This window comes from Quercus suber, unplaced genomic scaffold (assembly GCF_002906115.3).
Source record: "Quercus suber isolate HL8 unplaced genomic scaffold, Cork oak 2.0 scaffold_67, whole genome shotgun sequence".
Lineage (NCBI taxonomy): Eukaryota > Viridiplantae > Streptophyta > Magnoliopsida > Fagales > Fagaceae > Quercus > Quercus suber.
The window spans coordinates 795,117-821,296 of NW_027069532.1; the positions used below are offsets into that span (position 1 = coordinate 795,117).

A 26,180-nucleotide genomic window follows, 5' to 3' on the forward strand; every position below is an offset into this window, starting at 1 on the left:
TAAGTGGAGTGAAGAGTGGGGATGGGATTGGGTCGGAAAATGGAGTGGGCAGGGCGGGCGAAGCACTTGGGAGGAATACCAAGAAAGGTAGTGTTGATGGGAGTAGGAGGTTTCGCAAAGATAGTGGCCACTATTTTCAACACTACCTCCGTTCACAACGCTCATACTCTCATACGTCTTGTTCGCTCCAGACCTCCTGCTCTTCCTCTCCTCACTGTTAGCAATCACATGTCAACGTTCGTTTCTTTTCTTTTCCTCTCCTCTCCTCTCCTCATTATGTTTTTCTTTTCTTTATAATTTATACTAATTAACAACCACAACCACACTCACACTAACACTAACACTAACACTACACAGTTTGGACGATCCTCTTATGTGGGGTTTCAAGGGCTTCCCCACCTCCGACCCTAATTTGGCTCGATGGGTTCTTGCTGCTGACGACATTTGCTTTAAGAATCCCTTCTATTCCTACTTCTTCCGACTTGGTATCTCTCTCTCTCCCTCCCTCTTCTAATTTACATGTACCTTCTTGCAACTCAATCATATTAATATAGCTATATTTCAACTTCACTTGCTCAAGCTTAAGTTCAAAAAAATAGCTCCTAAGAAGTACAATTATAATTTTCACTGACTTTTCCTCTCAATCAAATAAATTATAGATCAATTCTTGTGCAGGAAAATGCATACCTATAATTAGGGGTGGTGGAATTTATCAAGAACACATGAATGAAGCTCTTGAGCGCTTAGCTGATGGAGAATGGGTATTTATTTTACTTCACATTGTGCCACTTTTACTTCATATACATTAATTGGAGAAAAAAAGCATACCTATATTTTATGTTCAGTTTCTTTGCAGTTTTACTGTGGCTGTGTGTGCGTGTCCAGATCCTTTCTTTCAATCTCTCTCATGTTTCATCTCCGTGTTCAATGTTCATGCAACTTTGATTATGGTTAATGATTGCTTTAGTTCAGATCATTGAGCGCTAGGCAAAGTGAATCAATTGCTTCTATGATATTATCATAAGAGTAGTTGCCTGGTTTGATGAGCATTGTCCAATGACTCGATGGGGCCCTCTTAGGAGACTCATTAATAGCTTATCGGTTGTGGCTTACCTTATCAAATTGGTGCTGTGTTACAGTTTGAGCTCAAGTTATCATAGATACCAAAATTTTTGGTGGACCTTTTTTTTTTTTTTTTTTTTTACAAAATTTTTGGTGGACTTTTTTTTTTTTTTTAAACCTTATTGACTTGCACTTTGATTCAAAACAATCCTTTTATTTTATTTTTTTTTCTTCTGGGTGCGAATTTGAATATTTTATTTTTCCTGTTGGTCAGCTGCATACATTTCCTGAGGGAAAAGTGTCCCAAGAAGATGCACCAATAAGACGATTAAAATGGGGAACCGCTAGTCTCATTGCTCGTGCCCCTGTAACCCCAATAGTTTTGCCAATTTTCCATCATGGCTTTGAAGAGGTAGTTTTCATAGTATTTCCCCCCCTTTTTCTCACGAGTTACCACTCTTCAATTTATGTATATTTTTCAAGTTCCATTACTTGATTTGGTCCAGTTAGTTAGATTGGGTGGCTGGTAAAACAGTCCCTTGGTTTGTGAGTTTTTGTTTTTGGACTGGTTTATGTACTTGTAGCACACGACTTTTGGCATTTGAATTTTTTTAATTAATTGAATCTGTTGTCATAAATGATAAATCTATGCGAAGATGATTTCATTTGATTTGCTAATGTCCCAATTATTTGTTGTGGCCAACTTCTCATTTGCTCCTATTATCCAGGTGATGCCTGAGAAATTTTTGTGTGGTAGAAGGCCTCCTTTTCCACTATGTAATAAGAACATTAACATATTTGTTGGTGAGCCGATAGAATTTGACCTCCCGAAAATGAGGCAGACGGCAATATCTCTGTCTCGTAATTTGTCACTTCCGCCTGTAGGATGGCCCACGACTTCCCCTCATGGAATGGATGAGGCAGTGCAGAGATGTCTCTATGCTGCGATTTCTGAGCAAATTCAAACTGTAATGGAGAGCTTAAGGAATTTCTCTAAAAGTTTTATGAAGTCAAAGGTGTAAAAGTTTTGCAATTTTAAGAAGGAAAATATCTGGCTTGTGCATTTCTATTCTAAAGCATGTTGAGCAGTAGATAAATTGCATTTTGACCATAAAATTTGTTTCTAACAGTGGAAATTCTTTTCTTTTGGTTGAGGATTTAGTCATTTTTATTTTTATTTTTATTTTTGGTCATAATTAATCATGAATTCCTCCGTATAATAATGGAGACAATCCTTTTGGGCTTTCTTGTTTTCCATTATGGAAATGCAATATACATCTTTGTAATCACAATAAAGAGTAGATTTGTTAATTTGCAGAACTATAAAATTGGCTTTTCGGAATTGATTTGTCTTCATGTTGAATGGATGAAACCATCATTTTAGTGTTATTTTCATGTAAGACCTGATGTGTGAGGCAGAGAAATAGACCAAAGATGGGTTCATAAACATCATTTTGGACAGCTGGAGTTGAAATTAAAAGACGTCCCTATTTTCTGCTCCAAGCGGCTTTCAGGTATTCTATTTGATCTCAACATTTCTTCACTTTATTTCTATCTTGGTAGGATCCTTCTCATTTTATGCTGCTTTCTTAGGTGAGGTAGGCAAGTTAGAATAAGAAGCAGAAAACTCTCTCCCATTGCCACGAGGCCATTGCTTCCATCAGTTGCTTATTTAGTGCCAAGAGATTCTTGTGGACATAACATTGAATTTTGAGATTAAAGAAGTTCAAAGAATTTCCTGAAATGTTTGTTGGACTGTTTAACAGCAGCTGTTTAAGTCGTTGCCATTTTTGGTCTTTGTGGGATTGGCCTAAAGACAAGGAATGGTAATGATGAAGCAAAATACATTCTGGAAATAGAGATCCCAAAGAACTACTGATTAAAGATACAAGTATTGAAGTTGATTTGGGAGAGGGAGGGAGATATTAAAACAAAATTGGAAGACAAAGCCTGTGGCTTGCACCTGAACTGTCAACTACAATGTTGTTCAATCCATGGGTAGCTCAAGCAAATAATGATGGGCCTTTTGCACTGGACTTTGGGAGTTCCGGGATGATTATTAGGAAATGATTATGAGTGCCATTCTATGGAATAATCATTGTTGTTTTAATAACTTTGAAGAATGTTGCTTGTGATAAGCAACTTCTTTTATTTATTTGCAGTTTCTCAGTTTATATTGAGCAGCTCAAATGATGTCCCAAGAAAGTAAAACAGGTGAAGTAGAAGTACATGTTTTATATATCAGGTGGCGGGGGGTCCAACGAGAGAGAGAGAGAGAGAGAGAGAGAGAGAGAATTTATGTTTTCCCGACTGAACAGTGAGTAGCATCCATGATAATTAAGTACATAACTTGTTAAGATGTGGCTTGAGGACTTAGGTTCAATCTTATTATAGAGTATTAGCTCATTTAGTTTCTGACAGCTTCCCGTGGAAGAGCATTTGGAAACTGCTTGTCCCCAATAAGGTGGCTTTTTTCCTTTGGGGAATATCCTTACAGTGGAGAACCTGAGGAAGCGAAACATTATTTTGGTGAGCTGCTGTTGTATGTGCAAGAGGGATGAGGAGATAGTAGACCACTTATTGTTGCATTGCCCTAATGCTATAGATTTATGGGATTTGGCTTTTGCTCTTTTTGGGGTGGAGTGGCTGATGCCTAGAAAGGTTGATCTTCTAGCATGTTGGCAAGGTAGTTTTGGCATCATTGGAGCTGTGAAATATGGAAACCCATCCCTCAATGTTTGATGTGGTGCATTTGGAGGGAAAGAAATGCAAGGAGCTTTGAAGGATGTGAGCAGTAAACTTTAGAATTAAAAATCAAATTTTTTGAAGACCTGCTTGAATGGATGGTAGCTTCAGGGAAGTTTCTTTTTCAAATTTATTTGATTTTATCATTCATTTTAATTTTAGAACTCTTGTGACCTTCAGCTAGTATACTTCATGTGTACTTGTTGATTTTTTTTTTTTTCGTGTGGCTCAAGGACTCATTTCATTTGCATATTCCAATATGGCTTCAAAAACCAACCGGAAATACAAACTTTCCAACACTAACTGTGAAGCACGGTTCTTGCAGGTGGGATTTTACATAAGTTCCTCTTTTGTTTATGGGGTTGTACATATTCAGGTCTGCTGTGTGCATTCCTCTTATGATCAACTTCAAGAGCACACGCAGATTCTGATACTCAGCATCAAAACTCTTGACTTAGGATTTCAAAATGCGACAGGGAAAAGGGCATATGAAATGAATGAAATAGAGATGGTGTTTATGTGTTAGTGTGTGCTGTTTTTTAGTCCACTCAAGTCTATAATTGAGATTGGATTACGTTAAAACAACAAAAGTACTAGTGTTCTTTGTTCAAAGCAACAATATGTATTTGCTACTTGTTTTGAAAGTCATGTGAAGGTTTGGGCTTTTGTGGTGCATGGTTCCACTCTACATAGTTGTATTAAGCAGATGATGACAGCTGTGAGCAATCCTTCATCAACCCTTAGAATTTTCCAAATACATTGACATAATTCAATTGATACAAAGCAGATACTTTATAAGATTTTCCTTCTCATTTCTCTTTAATATACAAATTCACTACTTCATTCTCTGTTAAAAATTCACTCCAATTGCCACAATATGAACAAAAAAAAAAAAAAAAAAAAAACACAGATAATAAATAAAAATTACATTCCTGAACGCTCAATCACTCTCTCCAATCCCACCCCACAAAAGCAAAAGCAAGAATGTGCAAGTAATTACACCATCATGTTTAAATACATCCATATGCTAACTCTAATCCGTTTGTTGTAACAGGAAATGGAAATCAGATCTTTGTCGGAGAATGGGTGGTGGATCCATGTCAGAGAGGCTGATATCACTCAAGGATCGGAACATCTCTTCCATTGAGAATGGTATGCTGAAATTTTTGCAAGCAATTCCATCAGCATTGTTTTTTGGAATTAAAATGGGTAGGAGAGAATTTGTAAAAGTAAATTATTACCTGGAATCAACATCTAGCAAGAAAGAATTATTGGGCATATTAATTGAATCTTCTGCCATCATCATTCTCATTTTGCCAATTACCTGAGATTTTCCAGAATTGTTGCTCACAATTAAAAACCGAGATTCCAATTTGGCATCAATACTAATATGCTTGTCTCTTGTTCTTAAGTTAAGGAATGCAAGGAAATAATCCAAAGTAATCTAAAGTCCCCTGACCACATACTTAGTACGTAGTAATGAAACTCGCGAGAGAGAGCATATGATTTCAAATGATGTTAGAATTATAAAATTTATATTAGTATAACAAAATTTGCAAGAGTACTTACATCTGGAGGCAATCCATGGGTTCCATATTTGTCATCCCAGAACATAGTTCCAATGCGATATATTTGTGGAATGCTCAATATCTATAGAGAATAGGAAAGGCAAGAAAAGCCATTAGCTACGTGTTGTCACTAGTTGAGAATTTAATTTTATCCTCTATTGGATAGCTGAGAAATCTGATTAAAAAATAATGGATTAGAATATACACTTTTAAGCCTTTTCTTGTTTTGGTTTTTAATGTAAATCTCCTACTAATCCATGCAGTAGTATTACTGCAATTAGAGTGTTATCTTTATTTATTTTCATATCAATAGATCCTGACTGAAATGGTTATCAAAGGGAATTTAATAGAAATTCAAGATGCTTTTCATTGTAGCACTAAGTCTGTTACCGGGCAGAGTTCATTTGTGATCTCATCCAAAGATTTCTGAGCTTTCTGATGTAACACCTGCAAAATTTAAGCATATGTAAATAATTCTAAATCTTTAGCTTTAAATAGCTTTATTGGCTAAGTCATCCGGGTTCAAGAAAATCTACCAGAAACCCGACAGCTTGCCTTATGTGTTGGAGTTCATCCCAGGATGATCCGGCAAACTGTAAAAACAACAAAATTGTATAATGTTCTCCTCTTCTTTTTTCAGTCTTGGCAAAAAGTGCAAACAATTTTCATTACCTGATCCGTTGTTTTGAGACACCAATGTTCCAATTCCTGCAAACCTGCCTTTAGATATTCTCCATTGCTAAATGAGCAGCACTCACGACGAAGCAATAGACTGCCAAACCATAAATTTGGTACTTTGATGAGTGGTTTTAAACTGAATTCAATCCCTTTCTGAGACTTCTCTTGTATAGATTGGAGTTGAAACTCTACTCACCTATTAAGGAGCTGTACATTGATGAATGAAAAGACCTGACTAAAGATCTTTTTTGTGATCATTGAAGGTACCTGAAGATCACAATAATCAGATGAATCTGCTAAATTGGAAAAACCAGAAAAAGAACTGGTAGAAGAGTGGATTATGCTTACGTGGTTCCCAGACATTAAACCCAAGGTATGATCAAGCTTATTAACAATGCTCTGCCAATGTATGTTTGATGCTTGTTGCTTTGCAACTATATTTGAATGGATACTTTTAGATGACCCTCTTATTGATCTAACCCGTGATGATCTTGGTGCCTGTTTATGATAATTAAGAGTTTAGTTTTGCATGTTGATTTGTTGTCATCTAAATTTTTTGCATACATAAGATGCTTACCTGAATGCACAAGTTAAGGAACTGGCTGATCTCTTTCTTCAAATTGTCACGGATCATCCCATATATTTTCTCAACACATGCAGTTAGATGTTGTTTAAATAGTAGGGCTGGGTACTTAGCTTCCACTTTCAATTGTTCATTCGGTTTTCCCAACATTCCACTGTAGCCGCTTGAAATTCCCGTGCCCAATGAAGATGGACGAAAACCCTGAGATTACATATTTAGAATTATAAATGTTCATATGAGCTTTGATGTATAAAAGAATTCACTAATGGAAACTTACTTGTGCCATTCTGCCAAATAAGGTGGTTGGGGAGTTTCGGTTACGATGAGAAGCTGAACTGGTTGTATTGCTTGCCTTGAGTGTACTTTGTAAAAGAAACAGAAGGGAAGAAGTTGTTGAAAGCCAATATGCCAAATCAGCAATGTTGTCCTGACCCTTCAAGGATATAACATAGAAAAATTAATTAAACATGTCAAATTAAGCTGATCACTTTATCATAATTTAAAATGCTGAAATCATGCATTTCAGTATAAGCTTTATAAAAGGTTCAGGATCTCAGGTTCTGTCCCTCGCCCCAGAGAATTTGTAATTTTTTTACTTAAATTATATTTATTTATAATTTAGAAGTATGCTACCTCTATGGAAGAACGAATTGTTTGAATAATTCTATCAAATATATTTGTCTTCTCAGCTTCGAAGGATCTCCACTGAAGAAGTGCTTTATAGACAATACAGGCTGCGATAGGTCTATTCTTATCAAATCTTTTATCTTCTATGAGATATTTGAGTAGTACATCATGATTTTCCTGTTCAAATGATGTAAATATGAATTTACTCATTAGTGACCACCCAAACAAAAATAAGTTTTTAGACTTCCACATTTGCAGTGTGTCTGCTTATAATTTCAGCTTTCAATGACATACCTGCTGCCTGTCTGTGAGTGATCTTTGTCTAGTTAGGAGGGGGGCAATAGGTTCTGATTCCTGAAAAAAAGGAATAAATTCATCATATTGGAAATGTATATTCATTAATGATCTATTATTCAAGAAAGTTCATGATACCTTTGTTGTTTGAAGTTCTTCGTCTGTTTGATGTCCATTGTCCAAACACTGCACCATTATCGAAGGATAGTGTCAAATAGTGAAGTAATTTCACGCAAACAACCAAGCCTTAGTGCCAATTTTTTTGGGTTTGGGGTTGGCAGTGAAGTAACTTTACCAAAAAAGGAAAAATGGAAGCACCCTCTTTAACATCCCCTTCTCCTCCCCACAAAAAAGAAAAAGAAAAAGAAAAGGTATTATACCTTGGCTTGTGGCAGTGGCCTCTCAGGAGTAGCTATCTGGTTCACAACTGCCTGGTTTTGAAGCAATTCATTCTCTGACTCCAAACTTGCAATCTTACTCTTGAGGCTGGACCAAAAGTAAAACTTTCAGAAATGTGCCATGTTGAGTATGTTCCAAAAGCTCATTGTGAGCTGAGCCAGTGGCCTAAACAACACATTTTGACAAAGTGGAACAGTAGATAAAATCTTGTAGTTGGTTTATGTCATGGAGTAACTTCTACTGCACTATTGGCTGTATTTATTACTTGTTAAGATCTTGGGTTTGTGAGAGTTGAACATTAATACCTTAGGGAGCCTCTTTCTAGGGCTTAATACAACATGTTGGAACACTGCCTTAACCCAAATGATTAAGTTAGTACGTTAGGCCAGAACAATGTTAAATTAACTATTTGCTCTTGGCACTACAATCTGATGTGGGACTTGACCACTTAACAACCTCACATCTCATACATGAATATTCTAACATCACTTAAATGAAATATTCCCTTGGTGAATTCACTTGATAAGGAGCCACATTCAAGAAAAGCTGGGGCTTAAAAATAATTGTTTTGATGATATGTCTAAATGTCCATTGTCTAGTTGTTATTTATATGTGTATATATTCAACACAGGCACTAGCTGTTCCTGAATTAGATTTATATATGTTTGTCCCCTCTTGCGCAGTGATAAAGAGAAATATGGCAATCACAATTTTCTAATTTAAGTTTACCGATTTCTACAAAATAAAATGAACTCATATCTGGCATTTTCCTTTTCTCACTTGACAAACATCGTAGTTTTGATCTTCTTGAGAGATCAATTGTTCAGATTTTCCTGAAGTTTCTGAAGTTTACTCATGACAGAATAGTAAAAAGGTTATCAAATGGTGTGCTCTTACATTCTCAGTTCTTCAGAGATGTCCTCCTTTGGTGATGCTACCAAAGCCTGTCGGCGTAGAACCTGATTCTCAGATTCAAGGTTTGATAAGTTCAATTCTAATCTGGAATTATAAATACAAGTTAGTAAACCCTAGATTTTGATGATAGACACGTCATCATGACCAATTCTTAGTTGTCTACCTTTCAATAGTCTCTTGAAATAACATTGCTTTTAGCTGTGCTTCTTCTGCCTCTTTTAGCCTTGTTTTGCTCTCTTTTTCAGCTTCAGAATACTTCTCCTCAAATTCCTCAATCTTTTTCTTCAGCTCTCCTATCTCACCCTGCACATATTTATGTAAGCCACCTGTCACCATATTTGTTAACTGCAAAATCTGTCCATGAATTTATACAGATGTATGCTCACTTACAAATGCATTGGTATCTCCCATTCTCTAAAACTTTTGTGTTTGATGATTTTTATCTAAAGGTTTTACATTCACTTTTAGTTTTCTCATCCATGGTGCCACTATCCACATATAGCTTCGTAAAAACAGATGTAACCTTGTGTGGGGATATCATGCACGAGGGCTTTTGACAGTTAGAAATTCTTTTTCCTTTTCTTTAACTATTCAGGGACTTTTAATTCTGTTAATAGATTATGTTAGAGAGATAACTTTTCTTTCACTGTACTTAATTATGTTTTCATGTATTACTTTGAAAAAAGAGATATCAAGCCTACTTCAGGCATATCTTCGTACATAAAGTGAGCAAATTAATATTTTCTGTTCTTATATAATTATATTCAGATTTTCCTGAATATTTTCTCCTTTGTTATGGTCCAATACTTATGTGACTATGTAGATCATAATTTATTTGTTGCTGTTAATGCTAAAAGAGAGTTTTTGGAAGTTACCTCCAGTTGCTCATTGTGATTTCTTAGTAACTCCAGCTTGGTGTTGTCCACAACTGGAACCTCTTTAATGACTGGTGGAGCTTCTTCAATGGCTAGCTTTGCTGCTTCTTTCTCATGAATGATTGCAGCATGGGCTTCATCCAGTTGCCCTTGCATTTCATGTAAAGCATTTTGTAACTTTGCAATTTCTTGCCCTTTAGCCTCTTCAAGATCAATCTGCAAAACATTGTTTTCTGATGAACCTATAGTGGACCAACTCATTTATGGACTCAGCATCAAATTGACATGTTCCAGTTGATCTGGACTGCTGTAGAATTGATTAGACTGAATATGGTGACAGAAACTTAGAAAATGTGATACAGGGTTTTGTTGAACCAAATCTAGATGAATTAAATTGAAACTACAATTCAAAAGACGTGTTAAAAATGGCTGAGTCTCCCCAGCTAGAACTGTGGATATGGTACGGACAAGAAAGAGTTCAAGAGAAAACAAGATTAAATACCAAAAGAATCAAGATTTGTGGTCTAGTTTTGATTTCGGACTTTCTTGACACCTTTAATAGGTTATTTTAGTTATTATTGAGTCTTAGTATTGAGTGTTTTAGGTTGGGGAGCTTTAGAGCAGTTTCAATTAAGTTTACTAGAATAAGGGCAATTTGTTAGAATCATATTTTATGGAATGGGCTGTCCTAGAGGCCCATGAGTCTTATTTTATGTTTTGAGTCCTACTCCTATTTGGTTTAGGAGCTATTACATCCTTCTTTTGTTTGTTATTATTATTCCTAGTCATTCTAGGAATATGTTATTTAGAGTCCAAATACATCTAGGAGGGGATTAACAATAGCCTCTATATAAAGGCTTTATTGTATTCAATGTTATTTGAATGGTGATTGATTAATAAAATTCAGCAGCTTATTTAAGTTTCAAGGGTGTGATTGCTTTCTCCTACCTAGCTGTGATTGCTTAGGAAGTCCTAGGTGTGATTGCCTAGTGTTTTATTTATTTTGTTTTCTGTTTTTTCTTTGTTTCCACCCCAAAACAGCCATCAATTGTCCTTCTTTTCTAATTTAATACTCTTTAACATCAATCCTTACTTATCGGGTAGTCCTTTCAATGATTGGGCTGTTTTGGATGCAGTTCAATCATCTGGGGGGGTTCTGCTGGTCTGGGATAAGCGGGTGGTCGAGAAAATTGATGTGTTGGTTGGTCAGTTTTCAGTTAGTGTTCTTTTTAGGGGTGTTGTGGATGGATTTGAATGGGTTTGTACTGGCATTTATGGTCCAAACGCAGACCCTCATAGGCCTGTTTTGTGGGAGGAGTTATCATGGGTGCATACTCATTGGAACAAGTCCTGGTTTTTATTTGGTGATTTCAATGTTATTAGATATCCTTGTGAGAGGCTTGGCTGTGACTCTTTTAGCCCAGCCATGTTTGCTTTTTCAGATTTTATAGAAAATAATTTCCTAGTAGATTTACCATTAGAGGGGGCTTCTTTCACTTGGTTTAGGGATTCCGACCTGAAGTCTGTGTCCCGTATTGACAGGACGTTGGTCTCTGCAGATTGGGAGGATCATTTTGGAAACGTGTCTCAGAGGGTGCTTCCTCGGGTTATTTTTAATCATTGTTCGATTTTGGTGGAATCTGGTGTTGTGGGGAGGGGGCGCGGTGCTTTTAAGTTTGAGAACATGTGGTTAAAGGTGGAGGGTTTCGTTGAGAAGGTTCAACAATGGTGGATCAGGTATTGCTTTACGGGATCACTTAGCTTTGTTTTGGCTTAGAAATTAAAGGCTCTTAAAGAAGATCTAAAAAAGTGGAATAAGGAGGTTTTTGGGGATTTGGCTTTTAAGAAGAAGAGTTTGCTGTCTGAATTGTTGGGTTTGGATGCCAAGGAAGATATTCTAGGCCTTTCACATGAGGATCAAGCTCGCCGTACTCAGGTTAAAGGTGAGATTGAAGTTTTAGCTTGCATGGAAGAGACTTTTTGGAGACAAAAGTCCTCAGCTTTGTATGTGAAGGAAGGTGATAACAATACACGCTTCTTTCATAAATTAGCAAATTCTCATAGAAGAGCTAATAATATCAGTAGTGTTGAGGTGGAAGGGGTATTATATGAGGATGAACCTGCTGTGCGGGCTTAGGTGGTCCAATTTTATCAGGAACTTTATACAGAAACGGACACGTGGCATCCAATTGTGGATGGGTTGGATTTTGCTAGTATTGGTGAGGATGATAGGTTGTCCCTTGAGAGGGAGTTCTTGAAAGAAGAAGTCTCCTAGGCATTGGCAGAGATGGAGGGGGATAAAGCCCCTGGCCTGGACGGGTTCACCGTGGCATTTTTTCGTAAATGTTGGAGGGTGGTGGAGGATGATGTGATGGCTGTTTTCAAGCATTTTCATAAGTATTCAGTTTTTGAAAGGTCTCTTAATGCTTCTTTCCTCACTCTTATTCCTAAGAAATCTAATGCTGTCAATATTAAGGATTTTCGGCCTATTAGTTTGGTGGGCAGTGTTTACAAGTTGCTACCTAAGGTGTTGGCGAATAGGCTGAGGGTGGTTTTAGACAGTTTGATCTCGGAGACCCAAAATTCCTTTGTTGGTGGAAGACAAATTGGACTCAGTGTTAATTGCAAATGAGTGCCTAGATAGTAGATTGAAGTGTCATTCCTCGGGTGTAGTTTGTAAGCTAGATATAGAAAAAGCTTATGATCATGTTAATTGGGATGCCCTACTTTATTTGTTGAATAGGATGGGCTTTGGGTTGAAGTGGAGGGAGTGGATTAAGGCTTGCATTTCTATTGTTCGCTTCTCAGTTCTTGTGAATGGTTCCCTGACAGGCTTTTTTGGAAGCTCTCGTGGGTTGAGACAAGGAGATCTTCTGTCCCCTTTTCTTTTCCTCTTAGTTATGGAAGTTTTATCTTGGATCCTTAAGAAAACTGAGGATAGTGGTCTGCTTCATGGTTTTCATGTGGGACTAGTGAACTCTATCGGGATTCGCATATCTCATCTGCTATTTGCAGACGATACTATTCTATTATGTGATGCTTCTAGAGATCAGTTTTTGGCTATTAGACTGGCTTTGTCTTGCTTCCAAGCCTTTACTGGATTAAAGGTAAATGTGGGGAAGAGTGACATTGTCCCGGTGGGGGAGGTTGGTAATATTGATGCTTTGGCTAATACTTTCAGTTGTAGGGTGGGTAGCCTGGCTGGTTGGAAGCGTCTATATTTGTCTAAGGGTGGTAGGATTACTCGCTTGAAGAGTACCCTCTCTAGTCTTCCCACATACTATCTATCCTTATTTACCATTCTTGTAGCTGTGGCTGACAGATTGGAGCGTATTCAGAAGAAATTCTTGTGGGGATCTTTGGAGGAGTGTTTTAAACATTCTTTGGTGGCTTGGGAGAAGGTGTGTTCACCTCTAGAGATGGGTGGTTTGGGGGTTAGGAAGTTAGGTCACTTTAACCGAGCTCTATTAGGGAAATGATTATGGAGGTTTGGCCAAGAAGGAACTAGTCTTTGGCAGAGGGTTATTGCCTCCAAATATGGTGAGGATCAAGGGGGGTGGAATACTAAAGATTGCCTCCAAATATGGTGAGGATCAAGGGGGGTGGAATACTAAAGATTGTAGAAGGGCACACGGGTGTGGCCTTTGGCGTGGTATTAATGTCGGTTAGGAGAGGTTCTCCAAACACTTAGCTTTTGTGGTGGGTGATGGTTCCCGTATTTGTTTTTGGCATGATAGGTGGGTTGGGGATTTCACTCTTAAAATGCTCTATTCCCAGTTATTTGCGTGTTCTAGTGACAAGGAAGCTTGTATTTTTGATTTGTTGGAGCATCAGGAGGATGGGAGCAGTAGATGTTGGAATGTGAGATTTTATAGGAATTTTCATAAGAGGGAATTTGAGGCTGCCTTCTCTTTCCTAGAACTCATTCAGTCTCAGATCCCACGAGGTTTTGGGTGGGATAGATCCCATTGGTGTCTCAATAGGAATGGTGAGTTTGATATTCGGTCCTTTTATCATAAGATCAGGGGTACATCTCCTTCCTACTTCCCTTGGAAGGGGATTTGGAAAGTCAAGGTGCCTAAGAGGGTGGCTTTCTTCTTGTGGACCGCAGCACATGGCTGAATCCTTACCTTGGATAATATCCGGGGCCTCCCTTTGGTGAATAGGTGCTGTATGTGCTGCTGTTCTGTGGAATCTGTGGACCATCTTCTCATTCACTGTCCGGTAGTTTATGCTTTGTGGGTGCAAATGTTACAAGCTTTTGGGATTCAATAGGTTATGCGAGGTTCTGTGGTGAGTTTGGTGTCTTGTTGGAGTAATTGGTTGGGAAAATATGCTTCGGACGTATGGAATATGGTTCCTAGTTGTTTGATGTGGTTTGTTTGGTTGGAAAGAAACCGGCGCTCTTTTGAGAGTCTGGAGAGTACGCTTGATCAGTTACAAGCACTCAGCCAAAATACTCTTTTTGAATGGGCTAAGTGCTGGGGTTATTCAAACTGTTCTTCTGCTTTGGAGTTCTTTTCTACCCTTAGTAGTGCCCCTTAAGTTGCTTCTCTTATTCTGTTTTTAGTTGTTTTTGTTTGCTGTTTTTTGTGTTCACCATCATGAACACCGGTAATGGCTGTTTGTGTTTTTCTTGTTGAATAAAAGTCTTATTACTTAAAAAAAAAAAAAAAAAACTAGTTAGCATATGCTTTAAATCAAATGCCATTTGTTTTATTTGTTTTTTCATCAAATGGTGGTAGTAAGCTATAAAAATGGGGAAGAGGTATTGCCTAGCTACAAAGGATGGTAGTAGGTCAAAATCTATTCACATTGCTTTAATGATATACTTTTTGACTTTGTGTAATTGGACTTGCGCCAACCTATTCACATATTTGTAGTTGATGGAGATATATACCCTTAAGTGTTTTTCAAATTCTAGTCGCCATGTTAGCTCTTCAACACGCTTCTCCAACTTGTCCTTAGCCTCCTTAAGTGCCCCTGTTTCTCTTGCAGCCTGCATCAGAGAGTTTCTTGTTTTTACTATGCACATAATTTAGATAAATCTAGTCTTAGAGAATAAATCAAGCCAAGAATTGGAGAGAAGTGCCAGGATATGCTTATATGAGAAGTAAAGCTCACCATCCTAAGCTTTCTAAGCTCCTTCCTTGCAACCCTTGCTCTCCAAAGACATTGAAGTGTAAGATTTGCCTTCTTCTGCTGTTTATAAGCTGATAGAGCTTGAAATCTTCTCCATTGAGTCTGTCATAAGAATGAGTAATAGCATAATCAATAATATTACTCTAAGGTTGTTGATTGATGAATGATTCAATGTTGGAATATAAACCTTTCTCAGATGGCTTGAATTATAATCCATCTATATTATGTGACAAATGACAAAATTTATCATGCATGTAATAGAAGTAGTAAAAAGGACATGGAAGGGAGTAACAAAGAGTATGCTTTGGGATAGAATAGAAGGGGAGAGAAAAATACATGTGTCCAACCAATTAATCTTTTGAGGATCTTTAGTCGACTCTAAAGGTTTTTTTTTTTTTTTGGATAAGTAAGAATGTTATATATACGAAAGGCTACTCTATGCATGAAGAACATAGAGCAAACCTAGAAAATACAAGAAGAAGAAAACAAAGAAAAAACAAAAAGGAAAACCAATCAACATATTAATTACAAAGAGAAAGAGAGCTAAGGAAAGAAGGGAGAGAATCACTAGTTGTGAGTCCTCATGCCCTAGACCAATAAAAAAGAGTCTTATTAAAAGAAGCAAGCATTTGATCACCGGAACTACTATCCAAATCCTCAGAAGTCCGCTGATTCCGTTCCTTCCAATTACACCAAAGGATGCACAACGGAACTAAATTCCAAATCTGAGACAAGTGCTTCCCCAACCAATTCCACCAACCAAAAAGCAAATCTGTGATCGATCTAGGTATAATCCAAGACAAGCCAAAAGTTATAAAGACAAAGCTCCATAACCGATAAGCCATCACAATGAAGAAGTAAGTGGTCTACCGTCTCTCCACAATGTCGGCACATAATACACTAGTCCACAAAAACCAATCTCCTCAATCTCAGGTTATCACCCATTAGGATCTTATTCCAAGCTACACACCAAACAAAAAAGGAAACTTGCCTAGGGGCCTTTGCTTTCCATATAGCTTTCCAAGGAAAGACAATTGAGGGAAAATCCCTTAATTTGTTATAATATGACCGAATGTCAAAATTCCCATTAGGCTTCAACTTCCATCTCATCCGGTCTCCCACATCCATAGGAGTATTAGCTCCCAATATATGAAGAAAATGCAGCCCATCATCCATCTCCCAATCATTAAATTCTCGAATAAAACGAACATCTCAAATTCTTTTATCCTCCGCCCCCTGCCTTAACAAAGAAGCTTCTACAGATATCTCCTTATCAATGGCAATACCATACAGTCTTGGGAAAGCCAATTGAAAAGGTTGATCCCCATACCACCCATCCTGCCAAAACCTCACTCTATTCCCCAACCCAACAAAACTGACAATTTTTGCTAAAATCCTCCCATCCCATGTGGATACCTCTCCACAAACCATACTCATGAACTCCCCTACCTAGCTTTGAGGTACATCCCCCCCCCCCCCCCCCCCCCCAAACACACACATTCTTCTCCATATTTTGAAGCTACCACCCTCCTCCATTACCGATCCTCTTCCTTCCCAAACTGCCACAACCATTTCCCCAATAAGGCCTTATTAAAAGTAGTCGACTCCAAAGTTTTGGGATTAAGGCTTTGTTGTTGCATGTAATAGGGGATCTGAATCTAGTTTGTATGAATTGGTATTTTCACAATTGCTTTTATTCGTTCGAATCTTGAAATTTTTTCCTTTTGTATTTCTTAAAAACTTTCTTAAATGAAGACTCCAAAGATTGCTCTCAGACCACTTCCCAATCCTTGTAGAAGGGGGGAATTTTCAGAGGGATAGTAGGCCATTCCGGTTTGAGAACATGTGGTTAAAGGCAGATGGTTTTGTGGACAAAGTGAGATCTTGGTGGGAAGCCTACACATTTCAAGGTTCTCCAAGCTTTCGAATTGCAAGCAAACTGAAAGCTTTGAAGCTGGATTTATAGAAATGGAATGAGGAGGAATTTGGGAATGTGGAAAGTAGGATGCGCAAGTTGTGGAAAGATCTAAATGATTTAGATTTAATTGCAAATTGCCGTCCTCTAATAGATGAGGAGATATTGGAGAAGGATTGGCTTCGCACTAAGCTTGAAAAGGTTACCCTTGTGGAAGAAATTTGTTGGAGATAGAAATCTAAGGCGCTTTGGATTCGAGGAGATAGAAACTCTAAGTTTTTCCATAGAACTGCAAATTATCATAGAAGATATAACACCATCAACAATTTGGTGGTGGAGGGTGAATTGACATCGAATCCAAGTTCCATAGCTACTTGCATTTTCCTCTTTTACAAACAGTTATATTCTGAGAATGAAGGGCAAAGACCACTCCTTGATGACGTGGAATTTTCTAGGATTTTCGGAGAGGATGTAGCCTGGTTGGACAGACCCTTTGAAGAAGAGGAAGTCTATGGTGTTGTCAAAGATTGCAATGGTGACAAATCTCCAAGGCCAGATGGTTTCTTAATGGCTTTCTTTCAGTCTTGTTGGGATTTTTTAAGGAAGGAAATTATGGAGCTCTTTGGCAACTTCCACTCCCAGGCTCTTTTTGAGAAAAGCCTTTATGCCACCTTCCTTGCTCTTATTCCAAAGAAGGTCAATGCTAAATGCTGTTAGCGTGAGAGACTTTAGACCTATTAGCCTTGTGGGTGGCATTTATAAGATCCTATCTAAGGTGCTAACTAATAGGCTAAAAGGGGTTATTTCGGGGATTATTTCTGAAACCCAAAATGCCTTTGTGCTGGATAGGCAAATCTTGGACTCGGTTTTAATTGCTAATGAATGCTTGGATAGTAGACTAAAGGTAGGAGTTCTAGGTGTTTTATGTAAACTGGATGTGGAGAAAGCATTTGATCATGTAAGTTGGGATTTTCTCATGTATATGCTACAACGATGTGGGTTCTCTGAGCAGTGGAGGAAGTGGATTTTATTTTGCATTTCCACAGTGAAATTTTCCATTTTGATCAATGGTAGCCCTAAAGATTTCTTTGGGAGTTTTAGGGGACTATGTCAAGGTGATCCACTATCTTCGCTTTTATTTGTTATTGTGATGGAAGCTTTAAGTCGGCTATTAGATGGGGCTGTTCTGGCTGGTCATATCTTCGGATTCACTGTGGGTCCTAGATCTCATACCCCCTTAATGGTGACTCATCTCTTTTTTGTAGACGATACCCTAATTTTTTGTGATGCTTTACCTACTCAGATTGGCATATTGAGAGACATTTTAGCATCATTTAAGGCTTTGTCAGGGCTGCATATTAATTTGGCTAAATCAGAATTGGTTCTGGTAGGTGATGTGTTAAATATGGATGAGCTGGTGGCCATTTTAGGGTGTAGGCAGTCCTCATTGCCAATGACTTATTTAGAACTTCTGGTGGGAGCTAAATTTAAGGATAGGGCAATTTGGAACCCTATTCTTGAAAAAATGGAGAGAAGATTGGCAAGCTGGAAGCGTTTGTATCTATCAAAAGGTGGTAAGGTTACTCTACTTAAAAACACTCTCTCAACTTTGCTTACTTATTACCTATCTCTCTTTCCTATTCCGGTGGATGTTGCAAATCGCATTGAGAACCTCCAGCGGGATTTTTATAGGGTGGTATTGATGAGTCCCACAAATTCAATCTGGTTAATTGGGCTTAGGTGTGTAGCCCCTTGAAGTCTGGTGGATTGGGTGTGCGGAATTTGAGAAAATTTAACCAAGCTTTGCTTGGTAAATGGTGGTGGAGGTATGGCATAGAGACAAACCACCTTTGGCGGCAGGTTATTGAGATCAAGTATGGGAATATTTGGGTGGGTGGTATACAAAAGAAGTAACAGCTGCTTATGGTGTTAGTTTGTGGAGAGCTATAAGACAAGGCTGGCCAGCTTTCTCTAAATCCATCATATTCAAAGTTGGCAATGGTAGTAGAATTAAACTTTGGCATCACTTGTGGTGTGGGGGCTGTTTTCTTCGGGAGGCATTTCCAGAACTTTATAGCTTTAGCTGTAACAAGGATTCCTATCTTGCAGATGTTATGTCTTTTCCTAATCAGCAACTACTTTGGGATCTTCGATTCTATAGAGAGCCCCAAGATTGGGAGATGGAACAATTTGATATTTTTTGGAATCTTATACACTCTATGACCTTTACTGGTGAGGGGAAAGACAAACTTTGCTAGAAGTCGACAAAGAATAAGGGCTTTAAGGTTAATGAGTTCTATTTATCCCTCTTCTCGACCTCTGGCAACCTCTTACCGTGGAAATCTGTGTGGCGCTCAAACATCCCCACTAGAGTTGCTTTCTTTTATTGGATTGCTGCCTTAGGCAAGATTTTGACCCTTGATAGATTGTGGAATAAGGGTGTACCCGTCATGGATTGGTGTTATATGTGTAAAAGAAGTGGAGAGTCGGTAAACCATTTTCTTCTTCATTGTCCCATTACTTTTGAGCTATGGTCTATGGTTTGGAGCATTTTTGGTGTGATTTGGGTGATGCCTCAAAGTGTTGCAGATTTATTTGCTTCTTGGCAGGGTCCATGTGGTAGACAGCGCAATATAGACCTATGGTTGGCTGTCCCACATTGTGTGTTATGGTGTCTTTGGCGGGAAAGGAACAGTAGATGCTTTGAGGGGAAGGAACGGTCGATTCATGAGCTTAAATCTCTCCTCCCCCACTCTTTATTTACTTGGTGTTCTGTTTTCAGTTCTTTTTCTTGTTATGCTTGATCATTGTAATTTCCGTTCTTGATGTAATCCTTTCCATGTACACTCCTAGTGTACTTGGAGCTTTTGATTGATGAAATATCGTTATTTATTAAAAAAGAAAAAAGAAAAAAAAAGAAGTATCATCAAATATTAAATTTCATTTCTTGTTCCAACAATATCCTTGATTATGAATTTTTTAGATGCAATATAATTTCCAATCTTAACATTTTCTATATGCAGCCCTGCATTTTATGTTTTAGTGATTTATGAGTTACCTGGATGATGGTTGCAGCCTTTGTTCTTCTTTTGTATCTGTATTCATTTCGAGCTGCCATTGCTCGTAACCCAGTTTGAATAACAATTGCTGACGCTAGTAATTTTGTGTAAAATTTTCTTGCAGTGTGAGCACGAACATGTTTTTGTATGCGGATTGAAGCAGCTACCTTCCTCATCTGTTCATACAGCTTACGTGCTAGTTGGGCTGCATATGGAAGAGGCAAGAGAAACTGTCACATTTACATTTATTTCCAGCAATAACTGTCAAAGTTGGTAGTTTCTCAAAATAGATTAGGAATCAATTGTTTCAAAAGCTTAAACCAGAAATGTATATCAAGCTCAAACAAGCAAAAGGGAAAAGGGCTCTGAAATGGTGATAGTCAGGTTATTGAAATTGCCTAAAGTTTAAATTTCCTGGAAGATGGCCAACACTGTATATCTAGTTCAGGCATGACAACAAAGTAATCAAGACCTTTCTATAGGTTCAAACTGAAATCCAATTCACCAACCTGATGATGGAGTACAAGAGAATAAAAAGATATGGGTTGAGGGGTTGATAAATCTAACCCAAATACCTAATTACACACTGCTAAATGAAGCAGCCTACATTTTGTCTATTATAGGAGGGTGAACCAATCTGGTTTGGTAGTTCTAACAGACACTTCCTGATTTATGTGCTATGATGCAACATGGAATAACATAGGAAAAAGAGTATAACCTCTCCAAAGTTTCTGTACATTGACAGTAGCCCATCGCAGCATGATGAAGTCTTTTCTGGTCAGATGTGTTCGAATTTGCCTTTGGATGCGTCTGGCTGCATTAGCCAAGACTTCAGTTCTCCGCGCATCTAATTCAGCCATCTGCCCAGCTCTAAGAAACACCTTTGTTTTCCCAATCTGAAATACAGGATGAGGGAGGCAACTATCAGAATACATAAGGAAAATTTTCTTGAGAAATTTGTGCACAATGATCCTAACTATTGTCATGTCATATAGGTAGGTCCAAGTGTAGAGTGACCTGATAGCCCTTCAAGCCCATTCTGTCACAGATGGCAATACAGGCTGATTTTTCATCGGATCTGCATAGAAGAAAGCAGCGGATTATCAAATTTGAAACTACACAGTCAAAATCATATTGCTAAATTCATCTAAAATGAAATTATATCAATGGTATTTATATCCAAAATATCTGCCTGATTGCATGTGAGTATTTGCTAAGGTATGTATTTGTTAATTAGAGCATGCAGCTCAATAGGGAAACTGTAGCCTTCAACCTTGAGGTCCTGGCTTCCTTCCTATCCTATAGAATAAAGATGTGAAACAAAATCGGAAGATAAATATTTTACTTTCTAAATTTAGAAGTTTATACCCATCAAGAACATCTGGAGCTAGCATTCCAAAACGGTCGAGGAACTCATCAAATGATCTTTTTGTTGGATACCCAGCACAACTTATCCTAATAGCCTCTAATACACCCTGCAACAATACCATTTGAAGGAACATTATCAACCAGTGCAACATATGATAGTTTCTGGGAAATGTGATTTATTCTGTGGGGTAGAAGAGGAATTTTAGTTACCCCGCATCTTAACTGGTTTAAGACATTGAAGTTTTCAAAGATTCCAGGCTTCAAAACTGTGTTGGGCTTTACACATCTGATGTAATGTGGTTCTGTTGTGTTCAGTGTCTCCATCAAAGCTTGTAGTTGTTGCTGGTTGTTGAAGTTTGAGTCAAGAGTAAGTCAGGGTCTCAGGGTTTACAAGATCTGATAATGCTACTATGGAAAAGGGCTTACCTTGAAGCGGGTACCAATGGAAGAGAATTTAGATTGCTTTGATGTCTCATCAGGTAGCGGAGGGAAAAGATTAGCGACGAATGGGCACTTGGATGCATCTAGTAGTGCTTGGTGTTCTGCTACAACATAATCCTTGTTTTTATCAAGAAATTGGTCTGCTTGGTATGTGACCTGTAGAGCATAAGGCTTTACAATGAGAAACCAAATTTTATTGTCTTTAGCTGGATGGTTGTCGAAATGAAAAGTTCACTTACATCTCCTGCATAATGGTTGATTGTGAAGTCTGTTCGGGCAAGTTTTGGCTTGCTGAAGCGCTTGTGTCCTTTATATGTCTGATACATCTTTTGTGCAAATGTTTCATGGGTTGCCTTGGGAAACATACTGCAGCAGAAGTGAACTTGTCTGTATCCTTGTTTCCAATGTTGATGTATTATCTCTATCTCTTATTTTCTTTGTTTTTCAATGTTTTATTAGTTCTGCTATTTTTTCTTCTATTTTGGTGTCAGGAGACAATGTCTCCTTTTACCTAAGGTAGCATGTGCCATTGGTGCAAGGTTTAGAACATGCTTAATTACTTTATAACTCATAAGTAGGTGACTTTCATCTGTTTCTAGATTCAGATATTCATGATATTGCATGTAGAAAAAATGCGTACCAGGCTTCATCAAGAAGAGCAATTATACCCCCGGGTTTCTGTAAGGATATATAATCAATATTTCATGTTCCATATAATAGATATAAATTGTGTTAGTTGGACATACATTGGTCTTTGTGAGTTGGTACCTTCTCAATAAGATCCAAAACATCCTGGTTGTCTATGAATTCTACGTAACTCCAATTTATTTCCTCTTTTGTGTACTCTTCTTGCTCCATTTTGAATACATGCTGTTAAGAAAGATGCCTGTTAGTATAAAATTACTTTAGTATAATGATGCTCAAACTGTACCTATAATGTCATTCTAACCTGATTAAAATGTTGTTGCAACTTCTCATTTGTGAGGTTGATACATAGCTGCTCAAAACTACCAAAAGGAATGTTCAATATATCTTTCTGTAGATTGTAAAGATGTTTTTCTGTTGATTATGTACCTGTTGATCTTGAAGCTTTCAAAGCCATAAATATCTAGGACTCCAATTAAGCTCACCGCATTGGGATCTTGGCCAATTGAACTGTTTATCTTATCCACAATCCTGCCATAGTTCAAGAATTTACTCAGTTTAATTCAGTCCTTGTCCAGTCAAATAAAATCTGTTTCTGAACAAATTAAAAATCAAATTGCTTTTGGTTCTGAGACAGTCATGATTGCCTATTTGTTGAGCTGGTATCAGGTTTCCTATGTAACTTTGCTTCACTTTGAACTTGGCAGTGTTGACATGTTTAAATTTTCATGTTGGAGTATTATTCCTTATTGCCTGGATGACATCACTAATTGCTATTGACAGATTAATTAAGGTGTTAAGAGTCTAGTTTGCTTACCAATCAAACAATCTGGAGTATACAGTCTTTGCCAAGGCATCACGGCTTAGGGCAGCTTGGCCTGGGTCCAGTGGTTTTGTAATGTTACCATCAGGAGTCACTATGACACGCTTACAAAGTGAGTCTTCTAGCATCTTCGCGTCAGACCTGAAAAAGCATACAGGAGGCCATGGAGAGGCATCATTAGAATGTGTGTGTGTGTTTGTGTATCTATATATATATTTTAAGGTGGTCCAAATAGATCAGAGTTCTAACATGAGGAGCTCTGCGGCAGTTTGAAGATGGAATTTTGATTTCTCATCTTTCAGTTTCGAAGAATCAACTTCATTCCCTTTTATGAAGTCAATGTTTCCAAGATGTAGAATTGCAGCCACCACACGGAATATAGCATCCTACGGATAGCACCATCTCTGTTAATTTTATTAATGGACAAAGGAAATCTTCAATTAATTAACATTGAAAGGCTCAACACCTGCTCATCCGGGCTGATCCCCACAATATCCATGGCATTTCTCGTCTCCAAATATTCTCTCGCATCATCTACATTTGCTACTTCATAACAATTTGACTGATTAAGATAATGGAATGTTCTTGGGTCCCCTAGCTTGAATTTCTTAACATCCTGTAAGGCGACAATATAGTTCAGCTAAATGTTTGTTATGCCTGACTTGGTTGCTGAGTAGGAAAATGTAAGGAGGTCACCTCTGGTGGTGCTGCACAGAGCATGTAGAAACAATGATAGTTTCTCTCTGGATCAGAGGCTTGGCACACACGTGACCTCTCAAGAAGATATGTACGAATTGCAGCACCAGATATCTTTCCGTGCTTATCAAATTGAATCTCAACAAATTTACCAAAACGACTGGTAAAACCACAGATTATTGTAAGTTGAGCCAGAAAAAATTATTCTAAAAAAGTTCTAAAAAATGTCTCTGTAATAGAAGAAAGAGTGTCAAAGTACATCACCTTGAATTATTGTTTTTCACAGTTTTGGCATTGCCAAATGCTTCCAGGACTGGGTTGGACTGAAGATGTGGAAAAATTACTGTTTAATTATCAATTGGAAATAGTTAATATACAAACAGAAGTTCAAACTCACCTCCAAAACCTGTTGTTCTACTGTTCTTCCATCTGTAACAGATCTGCCCCCCATGAACGCAAGGTATCTCATGAGCATTTTTGTTGTCTCTGTTTTACCAGCTCCGCTCTCTCCACTTACCAAAATGGATTGGCTTCCCTGTTCATTTATCATTGCCCTAATATGTGAAATTAATGAGTCAATTCTACTTCTTCGAAGATAAGAACAATACTTGCCTCAAAAAAAAAAAGAAAAAAAAAAAAGAGATAAGAACAATGCTCTGGTTGAGCCAAAGCCAGTTTGTACACTCTTTATATACCTGTAACAAGTGTCTGCAACAGCAAAAAGGTGCGGACTTAGCTCTCCAAAGGCAGCTCCGTTATACTGCTCCATCATGTGGATGTCATACAAGTGTGGCAGTCTCCGAAAAGGATTCACCGCAATTAGAATGTTCCCAGTGTAAGTCTGTTTATTTCATCGTTACTTGTCAGATTTCTTATATCTTTCATTACAAAATAACTTCACTGCAGTGGTGTCGGGTAGGTGGTAGTTACTCACATATATCTCATTGAGGGAAAATCGACAAGCAAGGTTATATAGGACTCCTGGCTCATGGAGGTAAGCTAACTTGGTCATGTCATCCACCCCTGCTGGTGGTGCTTCTGTGTCTTTTGGATATATACTTGAAATGTCTGCTATTATCTGAAATTGAGGCAAATGCCTATGTTTAGTTTATATATCATGCAAGCCTGTTTGGCTAATGAGCTCTGGCTCAATTGGCACCTCCTTGCCTTGCAAGTGCTTGATGGAGGGTGAGATCATGAGTTCAAGATCCACTTGGTGCGTGTATAATTTACGCAAAAAAGAAAATCATGCAAGGCTGTTTGAGATGTCAATAATTTAAACTTCATAAGACCTATCATCATCTACAGAAATCCTCATTGATTCTCCCAAATAAAATTTTAGTGGCAGATGGATTTTTAAGTTAAATAGTCATCTTGACAGTCCAACTAAATTATAAATTCAGTTTTAAGTTAAGAAAACAAGTTTGTGCCTAACGACCCCTCCTTTGAGTTTTCTCCATTGCAACAGGAATAGTTATTAGAGGCTCATCGGTTCTTATTGAAATCCTGTTTATTGTTTCTTAAATCATGCATGCTTTACAATAAACCTTACTACCATAGATTTATGTGGTGATGGGTTGTTTTATAGATCTTCTACCTTTTATGTTTTTATTTAAAAGTTTGTCTCCTGGTGTTAATTTTTTCTTACTTTTTCACAATTAGTAAAATACATGTGACTAATCCTAACTAAGCTATAGAGGATCCAATAAGCTTTGTTGTCATTTCCAGTAAAGTTATACAAAGTGCCTACAGAGGAGCCCTATGAGGTTATGTATACGGTTTGAAAGTGCATGTTATATTAAAATGAAGAGTATGAAAGGATGGACAAAAATCTGTATTGCTAGATGATAAAAGTGAATAAAGAAATAAATAAATGAAGGGGTTTTACGAATTCCAGAAATATGGGAGGTGGCAGAAGCATACAGTTTTGCCGCTAGTGGCAATAATTGTGGCATCTCTGCCATTGATTTCTTGGACGTCACCATCGACCCATGCATCCTCAGGATCCTCCGCCCACACATGTGAGCCAACAATGATGTTCACTGGGCTTCCCTGGATCACCGTCCATATAAGAGCAAGAAAAGTTAACTAACATCTTGTACGGAAAAAAGTCAGTAAATTAAAACTGAAGGAAAACCATGATCAGGAAGCTTACCATTGCTAAAAGTCTATATGATCATCAAAATTCAAAAGGAGAGTGAACATAGGCAGATGAGTGTGTGTGTGTGTGTGAGAGAGAGAGAGAGAGAGAGAGAGAGAGAGAGAGAGCGTTTTGGAGGATGATGGTGTTGTTCTTTAAGGAATGATATTGCAACACCTGAAAGTAGAAAAGAATGTTAAAAAGG

The 26,180-nt window shown here is 37.8% G+C and overlaps 2 protein-coding genes across 4 annotated transcripts; one reads left to right on the forward strand and one right to left on the reverse strand.

Annotated features, from left to right (window-relative positions):
* Positions 1-4,950, forward strand: LOC112028972 (N-acylphosphatidylethanolamine synthase). 3 transcript variants are annotated; one of them, XR_010628787.1, is made up of 7 exons: positions 1-236; positions 358-485; positions 676-761; positions 1,337-1,474; positions 2,464-2,576; positions 2,656-4,132; positions 4,862-4,947. XR_010628787.1 is itself a non-coding variant. In XM_024061664.2 (5 exons), exons 1-5 carry the CDS (start codon positions 22-24, stop codon positions 2,082-2,084), a joined length of 861 nt encoding a protein of 286 aa, XP_023917432.1. In that variant the 5' UTR covers positions 1-21; the 3' UTR covers positions 2,085-2,404. The 3 variants fall into 3 exon arrangements, 1 of the variants encoding a protein (XP_023917432.1); XR_002884702.2 differs by lacking the exon at positions 2,656-4,132 and having other exon boundaries at positions 4,862-4,950; XM_024061664.2 differs by lacking the exons at positions 2,464-2,576; positions 2,656-4,132; positions 4,862-4,947 and adding an exon at positions 1,791-2,404.
* LOC112029075 (myosin-12) lies at positions 4,581-26,180 on the reverse strand. The gene is made up of 40 exons (XM_065772986.1): positions 25,991-26,180; positions 25,759-25,887; positions 24,770-24,913; positions 24,531-24,676; positions 24,233-24,389; positions 24,100-24,158; positions 23,836-23,995; positions 23,606-23,755; positions 23,389-23,525; positions 23,134-23,280; positions 22,746-22,847; positions 22,621-22,678; positions 22,440-22,541; positions 22,312-22,349; positions 21,911-22,037; positions 21,657-21,827; positions 21,441-21,572; positions 21,231-21,337; positions 20,880-20,940; positions 20,581-20,758; positions 19,862-20,067; positions 14,871-14,990; positions 14,647-14,745; positions 9,747-9,962; positions 9,035-9,174; positions 8,854-8,955; positions 7,938-8,043; positions 7,696-7,743; positions 7,558-7,617; positions 7,270-7,440; positions 6,914-7,069; positions 6,631-6,837; positions 6,402-6,551; positions 6,250-6,320; positions 6,048-6,147; positions 5,912-5,968; positions 5,766-5,822; positions 5,377-5,457; positions 5,049-5,131; positions 4,581-4,964 (listed from the first exon to the last, which is right to left on the reverse strand). Exons 1-40 carry the CDS (start codon positions 25,991-25,993, stop codon positions 4,841-4,843), a joined length of 4,662 nt encoding a protein of 1,553 aa, XP_065629058.1. The 5' UTR covers positions 25,994-26,180; the 3' UTR covers positions 4,581-4,840.